Here is a 9,996-nt window from a genome sequence, read left to right as displayed (position 1 = left end):
CGCGGCCAGCCGCGGCCAGCACGCAGCGCGCCGCCGCCCCCCGCCAGGCCCGCGCGGCCCGAGCCCATGAGCACCATGCGCCTGCTGACCCTCGCTCTGCTTTTCTCCTGCTCTTTCGCCCGCGCCGCCTGCGACCCCAAGATCGTCAACATCGGCGCCGTGCTGAGCACGCGCAAGCACGAACAGATGTTCCGTGAGGCCGTGAACCAGGCCAACAAGCGACATGGTTCCTGGAAGATCCAGCTCAACGCCACCTCTGTCACCCACAAGCCCAACGCCATCCAAATGGCCCTGTCGGTGTGCGAGGACCTCATCTCCAGCCAGGTGCCCGGCCGTCCCCCTCCCCCACCCCTGGTTTTATCCCACCCTTTCCGGTCCTCTTGCTGCCATGAAGAGGTGACCTTAAGCCCACCGGCTCCTCCTGGAGGGGCCCCGTGTCCCTGAAAGGCAAACACCAGCATCTGCTGGCGTCCTGTCTGAGCCCCAGACCAGTCACTGCCCCCTGGGCTGGCCCTGGGGAGGCTCTTTGGCTCCAGGCCCTGGCCAGTTTGTGGCCAGCATCAACTGCTCCACTGGGTCAGTGGTACTGGGGACTTGTGAGGGCAGAGAGCATGGTGGGCTCCAACGCAGGAGATCTGAGGCCATCTTTGTTTCTACTTCTAGACTCCCTCTCCTTTCCTCCCTCCCTCCCACCACCCACAGTTGCCTGAGATGGAAATTGCCCGAGTGCTGAGGCAGGGTGCTCTGGGGGTGGGAGTGGGGATTGCGCATGGGTGCCCGGGCACAGCGCATGCTGTGGGGAGGATGGGGCCCCGAGGCTGTGCCTGTCATAGCCTCCTGCTGCTGAATCCTAGTGCAGCTGGGAATCCTTGCACTGCAGCCCTCCCGTCAGGGCAGGAGACAGACCCACAGCTGCCCTCATAGGCACGCCCTTGCCAGGCACGTGCACTCACCCCCACACAAGTACTGGCACACACTTGTGCACCTGGACATCACAAGTCAGTCACAGATGCACGTCCAAGGACGCATCGCTGAGGTCGAGACAGGGTCATGCATCAGCCCCAGGACCTTGATTGTGTGTGCCTGCCTGTGGGTACAACCCCTCAGAGTAGCCAGCACCACAGCAAATCGCTGTCTGCAGCTGTCCCAGAACATGGCTTTGGGGCCTGTACTGTGAGCACACAGCCCTCCCCCCCCCCCCAGCTCCCAGGACAGGAGCTGCTGGCACCTCTGGCGGTAGGGGCAAGGGAATGTCCCCCACATGGGCATATGAAGAACCTCAGCACTGGCCTTGGGAGGGGCTGGGAAGAGAGAGGGGCTTCTGTCTCTGTGAGCTAGGTCCCGGGCCATGGGGGACATATGTTCAGTAGTCAGAGCCAATCTGTACCCTACTTCATGCTGTCTTGTGGCCCATATGTGGAGACACTAACAAAAAGGGCCACAGGCTTCTGCGGTACCCTTTGGGTGACCTTCTCTCCTCAAGTTCCACGCAGACCCTCAGGCTGCCTGCCTGGGCCTCAGCCTTGGCATCCTCTCCACTCCCACTCTGGCCCCCAAGGGCAGGACACAGATTGGTCTAGGTGCCCAAGTCAGCATGGAACAGTCATCTCATGAGCCTACCCCAGTGCCCTGCAGAGAAGTCACCCTCCAGCAGTCTCCCAACCTGCCATGTGCAACCCTCGAGGCCCTGCTGGCCTATGCAGAGAGGCATGTGTGCCATCCCAGGCCCTGCTGTACTCCATGACCGGTCACTACAGTGGGTTTCTAGTCAGAGAATGGTGACAGGCCTGTTCTCCAGCTTTGCGGGTGTGGCTAAGTGTGCACTGAGAGGGTCACCAGGACCCTTCCCCAGGCTGACCCTGTCTCCTGTGTCCACAGGTCTATGCCATTCTAGTTAGCCACCCACCTACCCCCAATGACCACTTCACACCCACCCCAGTCTCCTATACGGCCGGCTTCTACCGCATCCCTGTCTTGGGCCTGACTACCCGCATGTCCATCTACTCTGACAAGGTAAGCCTGACCACAAGACTGAGACCCAACTGGCTCCCTGTCCCATGTTGGGGCTGGGGTGGGTTGCAGCCATGGCCAGTTTCTGGGGTGAGTCAGCACCAAGCACGGGGTCAGTATAGGGTGACCCAAAGGGAGCACTGGACAGTGCACACACTCACAGACTCACATGCACCGCACACTCGTCCTGCTGGCACCTGCATGCATGTCACCAATACTTCAAAGCATGCTGCCTTCTACATCACGCACGTGCAAGCACAAGCACGCCCTCACGTGTGTCAGCCACACTTGCATACCTCACATGGGCCCATGTGTCCACCCCACTCACTCAAGGTACACATGCCCCACACATCACCCACAATTGTGCACATGCATTCCCCACTCATGCCACTCCCATGCATGCAAACAAATGCCCCACAAAATCATACACACTCACACATATCCACCATCTACACTCATACATCCACGTGCTCTGCGTCTAAACCACACTCATGCCCCTGCACAATTACCCACACTCATGCACACATATGCCCAGAATAACACATTCATCCACGTGCATATACATCACCCACACTCATGCACACATGTGCCCATGTCACACACACTCATGTATGCACATGCCCACCATATCCGTACGTACAATGTCCCCCACATGTGCAACACTCATAGATATACGTGTCTCCATGTACCCCAAGGGCCAAGGAGATAGCTCAGTAGAATAAGCACTTGCCTGGCAAGCACAAGGGCCTGCGTTCAATCCCCAGTTCCAGAAAGGAAAAAAAAAAACCACAAAACCGCAAAGTACATGTATCCCACATATATGTGTGCACATGCCCTTCCACATCACCCACACACATGTTCATGCATGCCCTCCACACCAGTCATACTCATACAAATATGCCCTTTACATGCCACCCACATGCATGCAATGCAATCCCCACACATGCCCCCACATATCCCCCACATTTATAGACATACATGCCCCCATATACATTGCCCAGTCATGCACACACATGCCCCCAACACACCTTACACATTCATGCACATGCATGCCACATAGCTCATACACAATGCAGAAACTCATTCCCACCTACATACATTCAGTCACACACATGCATATACTGTCACACTCACACACATTTATGCCCACCCTTAAGTTCTGTGAATCATGCCACTACATAATACACTCACATCCACAGCACCCTTTTACAACAGTGGGCTCCCACACATGGGTACTCACTGGCTGTCTGGCAATGGCCTGCCAACCCTTGCCCTGAGCTGGCAAAAGGAGGGCAGGGAGGCTCCTGAACAGGTGGACTTGGCAGGGCACTGCAAGTCTGGAGAAGGGGACTTCCGGGTGGAGGAGTGGGCCTGGGTGAGAACTGGTTCCAAAATGGGCAGAAATGGTGGCTCATAGCAGATGGGGGCTCCAGGCCTCAGGGGCTGAGGGCCAAGCATGGCAGCCTGGAGAGCCCTCATGGCCCATGGCAGTTGGAGGAGCAGGAGCTGTCGCCCAGAGAGACACAGGGACCTATGCCAGGTCACACAGTGCTTGGGTTTACAGTTCTGAGCGGACCCGCCAGCTGGGAGCCGGCTGGCCACCAAGAGGCCAGGAGAGTGTCACAGCCTGCTCAGAGCCACCTGCAAGCAGGGAGGGTCACTTGCCAAGCAAAATCCAGTGGGTGCATGGGCCAAGTGGGCGGTCTGGGTTTCCAGTATCCTTTCCTCTCCCAGCCCCAGCCCCAGACAAAGCTGCCTTAAGATGTCAAGCCCTGTGGCACATCTTGAACCGAAGGCCAGCATTGTAGTGAGTTCAAGGCCAGCCTGAGCTACATAGCAAGACTCTGTTTCAAAAAATCCCAACCTGATGGCCATGGTAGCACTTTCTTATAATTCAAGCACTCCCTCAGGAGGGAGGCTGAGGCAGGAGGAGTGCCATGACTTCAAGGCCAGCCTGGGCTCCATAAGCAAGTTCAAGGCCAGCCTGACTACATAGTGAGGCCTTGCCTCACAAACAAAACAATGGCAGTCTACAAGGTTGGCCCACCCAGCTGAAGCACATCTGAAGGGTCTTGGGGTGGGGATATGACTTAGCAAGGGCAGAGGGAGACCAGGCTCCTGCACAGAGTGAGTGTCCTCTCAGACGGAGGACTCGGAAGGAGGGCCCAGGCAAGGAGACTCAGGACACCAGCAGCCTGGGCACCCAAACTGCTACTCCCAGGTGACTGCATCCTGCCCCAGCACCCCAACGTTCAGAGCTCTTATTCTGGAGCACTCTGGCCACCTCCTGACCCCTCCTGGGCACTAGTGTCTTCATATACAGAGGAAAGGAAAACGGTCTCACGGAGGAAGCCAGCCAGGGGCAAATGAGAGACCAGCAGCCGCAGATACTGGTCACAGGCCAACACCATATTCCTGCCTGAGACCAAACTTCATAACTGTGCCTGGCCCCGGTGTAACAGCAACCAGCCAGCCCCTGCACAGCAAAAGCGTCAGAGCCAATCCAAGGTCCACCCTGCAGCCCACCCTGCAGCGTGCCACAGAGGTACCAAGAGGAAACCAGGAAAAATAACCAGAGGCCTCAGAGGACCGCAAAATCAGTGTGGGTCTAGTGCTCACCTGGAGAGACCCAAGGGTGTCCCCTGGCAGGCACTGGTAGGCTTTGAACTCTGGTGAAGAGATAGGACATTTAGGTCCCATTGGGCAGACTTGGGTATTAGCTTTTTATCGCTGGGACAAGATGCTAACAGATACAGCTTGAGGGACAAATGTTTGGGCTTCTAAGCGTTGGTCAGCGGTCAGCTGGCTCCGAGGCAGGAACATCGTGGTGGAAGGCTGTGGTGAAGCAAAGCTGCTCATTTCATGGCTAGAGGGAAGGAGAGAGGGCTAGAAAAGAGCCCCAAGGAAGGGAAGGGTCTAGGACAGGCATCCTCCCTGTGGCTCGCCGCGCCTCTCCTCAGCTTGTGGAGCTCTGAGCTCCACAGTGGGCCAACCCGCTGCCACAGTTTTTGGAATACTCCTGTGCACTATAACAGCTTCCTAATAGCTATTGGCACGCGGGGCGACTCTCCCTGAAGACCCAGTGGGGTCTTGGCCCGTCCTGAGCCCGCGCTGTCCCGCGAGAGGGCAGACTTCCAGAGGTGGTGAACTCCACCCCGCAGCCATTTCAGAGACGAGGCCTGGAAGCCCTCCTCAGAGCAGAGGAGGCTGCGAGCAGAGCAGGGGACCGGCGGGGGCGGGGACGTCGGGTCCGCGGCCTCCTCAGCAGCCCCTGCGCCCCGCAGAGCATCCACCTGAGTTTCCTGCGCACCGTGCCGCCCTACTCCCACCAGTCCAGCGTCTGGTTCGAGATGATGCGCGTGTACAGCTGGAACCACATCATCCTGCTGGTCAGCGACGACCACGAGGGCCGGGCGGCGCAGAAGCGCCTGGAGACGCTGCTGGAGGAGCGCGAGTCCAAGGTGAGCGAGCGCGGCGCCGGGCGCTGAGCCCGCGGGCCGCTTATCTGTGGCTCGTTGTGACACTCTCTCTCCATCCTGCATGCTCAGCACCACGCGTCTGGCGGCGCCGCCCCGGCCTGTCCTCGGCTCATTTCACTCGCTTTTGCCATTAGTCGAACTCTCCTTTGTGTCAGTCCCTGCCGGGCCAGGGCCGGACCACCTGGAGCTCCGCAAACACCCCGCCCCGCCCCGCAGCGCAGGCCCCGCCCCGCAGCCACTCCCCCGCTCACCGCACGGGGACACGCCCCAAGACCCGGGCTCGCCCACTGCAGCACCGGCTCCCTTGCAAGTTCCGTCCCTGCAGCACCCTCGGCGGCCATGCTGGACCTGCCCCCACCAGGCTGCCCGCCCACCAAGGTGCAGGACATACCTCCTCGGGCTCCTGCCTCTTTCCTGGAGGAGTCGTCCTCTTGCGGCCCGGATCCATTCCTGTCCACTCAGAGACCTTGTCTCCTTGGCCGCCCTTAGTCCTCACCAAAGGCCCCTCCACCAATATCTCCCCTCTTACCCACAGCATGGGGTGCCCATGCCTGTGCCCTGCCCCTCCTTTCTTCCCATCCATCCCAGAGGTGGGCTCCACACACCTCTTGGGACCTGAGTCCCGGACACAGACACCCAGCCAAGGTCAGCCTCCACTCTGTGTAGCGGCCAGAGATGAGAGCAGGACTTTTGGGGGTCCCAGTGACCCCTGCTCCCTTCCGTACCCATCCCTATGGCCAGGCTGAGGCGCAGCAGGCCTGGACACCTCCACCCCGCCCAGGGCGCTGGGCGTCAGGCCCCATGTCCAGCCAGGCAGAGGGGAGGAGGCCCCTGTTGGGGGTGGGGACCTAGGGGCCAGAGGAGGGTGGGGCGGGAGGGAGCATGCTTTGTCTGCGGGGACAGAGTTGGCTTCATCACTCTTAGCCTCACTCCAGGAAACCCAAGGTGGCAGAGGTCTCCAGAGGGAGTAGAGGGCACAGGTTGGGAGCAAAGGCAGACCCAGAAGGTCCTGGGGTCCTGTCCTGGGGGTCTGCCAAGTCTGGGGGAAGGCTGGCTAAGAGCTTGAGGGTAACAGGGTCTCCATTCCCAGTGTCCAACAGGCAGCTTCCCTCCTGCTGTGCCCACCCACAGCCACATGGATTGCCACATGCATTCACACTGGTCTGCATACCCCTACACACCCAGTGTGCTTGGATCTTGCACACACACACACTCCCTAGGCTCTCCACACCTCCCAGACACACTCAGACCTCACCTGTACGGGCCCCATAAGGGTCCAGGTGCTTGGGCACACACAAGTGTGTCCCCTATGAGCCCACACACCCTCACGTGCACCAGCCAGCTCTGCCTCTCTCACTCACACATACACGCATGTGCGCCCCCACGCATATTCAGACCCCAGCTTCCCCACCCCGTCTTCCTTGAGCAGACTCCTGCAGATGATGCAGATGCCCACACATCACCCAGCAAGCCCACACACTTCCTGTTCTACCATACTTACACATGCGCTCACTTGTGGGCCCGAGGGTGTGGCCATACCAGTTAGTGAGAAGAGAATATCCTACCCTCAGGGCGGTGGGCGGGAGGAGAAGTGGGGCAGGAGGGACCTGTGGGCAGGCCGTGGGGCATCTCCTGCCCTGCCCAGGACTGACTTGGGAGCGGGGCACTATGGGGCCACACACCAGGTGCATGCTGGGCTGGGGGCGGAGGCGGGACCCTGAAGGGTGGACGCGGACAGGGTCTCCCTTCTTCCTGCGCCACTGTCTCCAGGCGTCTAGCTCTGTGGCCAGAGCCTCTATGGCGCCAGCCCCTGTATGCCCCCACCCCTAGCTCCACCTGGCCCCCAGCCCACCCCGGGCCTCGGTGTTTGCGAGCTCCAGGTACGTGCCCGTCTGCAGACGTGCCGAGGAGGTGGTGTGATTGCTTTAGCGCCGTCATTTTCAACCGTTTATAATCTTCTTCTGTGTCTGCATATTTTCTCTGTGCACATTATTCATCAGAGTAAAAAAAGGAACTATGAAAACCTCGACCAACTGTCCTATGACAACAAGCGCGGACCCAAGGTATATATGCATGGACGTGCACGCCACCCACCGACTAGCGAGTCCCGGCCTGTGACGCCTCGGCCGCGAGGGCCGCCGTCAGGCGCAGCCGCACCGAGCCACAGGGCTGAGCAGTGAGGACAGCCAGGTCAAGGCAGGCAGCAGGCAGGCAGGAGAGGGCAGGCTGGGTGGCGTGGGTGCCCAGGGCCCACCCGCCACGGCTCTGGCCTGCATCCTTGAGGCAGGCAGGACGCAGGAGAAGCTGCTCTCTGGGAAGTGCATGCAAATCTGCAGGACCCCCCGGGTTTCCTCGTGGAACGCCAGGAGGGAGCCCAACCATCTGGCTGCCCGCCAGAGCCCAGGCTGCTCCTGCAGGGGCCTGAGGACTCAGGCCGAGTGAGAGAATCTCCCACGGTTTTGGAAAAGTCGGCCCCATCTCCATTCCCAATTGCATTCCAAAACTCTTTCTACTTCCTCTCTGCTGCACGTCTCTTTCTGAGTCTTGGTCCACTCCAGCTTGCATGCTCAGTGCAAAAATGAGGCCAGGAATGAGAAGGAAGCAGAGTGCAGAGAAAGTAAAACAGAGCAGCGTGACTGAAGGAGAGCCAGCAGGCCAGAGACAGGACCAGAGTAGGGCCAGGCCAGGCCAGAAGGCAGGAAGGCAGGCGGCAGTGCAGGTGGCAAGTGCAGGCCCGGCAGCCGTAGTTGAGCTGCCTCGGGGTTCCTAGCGGCTTCGGCCCCACTCTCGCCACCGAGGCACTATGTCCCTTGGCCTCACCCGTTGCTAACATTCTTGCTCACACTGCAGGCTGAGAAGGTGCTACAGTTTGACCCGGGGACCAAGAATGTGACAGCCCTGCTGATGGAGGCGCGGGAGTTGGAGGCGCGGGTCATCATCCTCTCTGCCAGGTGAGTGGCGTGGAACAGGGTTGCGTGGGCCATGAGCCCACTGGAACGCATTCCCACCTCCACACACCTGGAGACCTGGCCAGTCCCACACCTCCAGCTGTCCACCCCCTTCCTGGGCATAGACTCTCCCATGACCACATGCAACTGCCTGACTTGAGCTGGGCTTTTGAGATGGGACACAAAGAAGACTCTGCCCTCAGGAAACCCATGACTCAAAGAAGCACGCTTTGTGTGTGCATGTGTGTCCTCGTGCACGCTGGGGATTGAATCCAAGATCCCACACATGCCAGGCAAGTGCTCTACTGAGCCCCTTTTCATTTACTGCAGACAGAGTTTTGCTAATTTGCCCAGGCTGGCCTCCAACTTGCAACTCTCCTAAAGCAGCTCGAGGGCTGAAGTTAAGGAAGAGCCCAGAAAAGGGACATGTAGCTGTGCTGCCAGGCCTAGGTGGCAATACCCAACCAAGGGGAGGGTCAGACCCACCAGTGAAGGTGAAGAGCACCCGCAGGGGAAACACTGGGGCCCTGTGAGAAGGAGGCTTCTCTGGCAGAGGCTGGCTCCCATCTGCGGCCTCAGGAAAAGTACACAGCAAAATTCTCCCTGTCTGCAATGACAAAGCTTTCCTAAGAAGGGAATGACTAGTTCCAAAGGACAGGGAGAGGACAGAAGCCTGGGGGAGGAGCCAGCAGGAGGCCTGGGCCACCCCACAGCCTGACCCAAGCTAGAGGCTGTGCTGCACTCCGTGCAGTGCAAACAGCAAGTCATCACGCCCAGAGGAGCATACGACAGACCTTGCGGTCCTACTAGAAGAAAGGAGATAGCAGCACTTGGCTGTCACCAAACAGGTGGCTGCACATTAAGTCAACAAACTCTCCATCCATGACCCAACTGCTCTGTCTTCAGAGCGGGGTGGGGCTAATCCGCCTCCTCAGGCTGCAAGGCTAGAGTCTCCTTCACCCACGTGGCAGGGATGGGGCCCAATAGGATACAGCCAGGCCCTGGCACTGAGTTCCTTGAGGCCTCACTTGTGCCTCCAGCAGCCGCAGAAGCCACGTTAATTACCCCCTATAGCATGGATTTTTAAGTGGCAAATCCAGATGGTGGAGTCTGAGGGCATGTGCCTTTGATACCCGTCCAACTGTGGTCACTCAGGAAGGCAGCCCAGGGCTTCAAAAAAAAAAAAAAATTCAGTAAAAATGTTCCTACACTGGGCTGGGTTGTGGAGACCCCTCAGAAGGCAAGCCCCGCCCAGGCAAAGCCCCTTCCAGGGAAGGCTCCAACCAATCAGAGCAAGTCCTGCCCAGACAACCTAAGTTCCACCCAGAGGAAGCCCCGCCAGGGGACTGAACAAGTAGTACCCTGGTAAAGCACCCCCCAGAAGCTCCACACAAGGAAAACCTCACAAAGAAAAGGCTCCACTCGGGCTGGTGAGATGGCTTAGTGGTCTAAAGCACCTACTTAGAATAAGCTTAGCAACGCACATGGACCGCGGTTCAATCCCCAGCACCACATGCCAGCTGAGCTGGCCACACACACACACATACATAAATAATAAT

At 58.9% G+C, this 9,996-nt stretch overlaps 1 protein-coding gene across 1 annotated transcript in view; it reads left to right on the top strand.

Annotated features, from left to right (window-relative positions):
- The first annotated feature begins 66 nt into the window (after positions 1 to 66).
- Grin1 (glutamate ionotropic receptor NMDA type subunit 1) overlaps positions 67 to 9,996 on the top strand; it is a 34,462-nt gene continuing 24,532 nt past the window's right edge. Inside the window, exons 1-4 of the mRNA XM_023700232.1 lie at positions 67 to 324; positions 1,879 to 2,013; positions 5,172 to 5,471; positions 8,340 to 8,440. Coding sequence (XP_023556000.1) covers positions 67 to 324; positions 1,879 to 2,013; positions 5,172 to 5,471; positions 8,340 to 8,440 — 794 coding nt within the window. The remainder of the gene's footprint in view (positions 325 to 1,878; positions 2,014 to 5,171; positions 5,472 to 8,339; positions 8,441 to 9,996) is intronic.

This window comes from Octodon degus, unplaced genomic scaffold (genome assembly GCF_000260255.1).
Source record: "Octodon degus isolate 3935 unplaced genomic scaffold, OctDeg1.0 scaffold00123, whole genome shotgun sequence".
In the NCBI taxonomy this organism is placed as follows: Eukaryota; Metazoa; Chordata; class Mammalia; order Rodentia; family Octodontidae; genus Octodon; species Octodon degus.
Note: the sequence above shows the minus strand (reverse complement) of the source record. Positions and strands in the feature narration are given on the sequence as shown.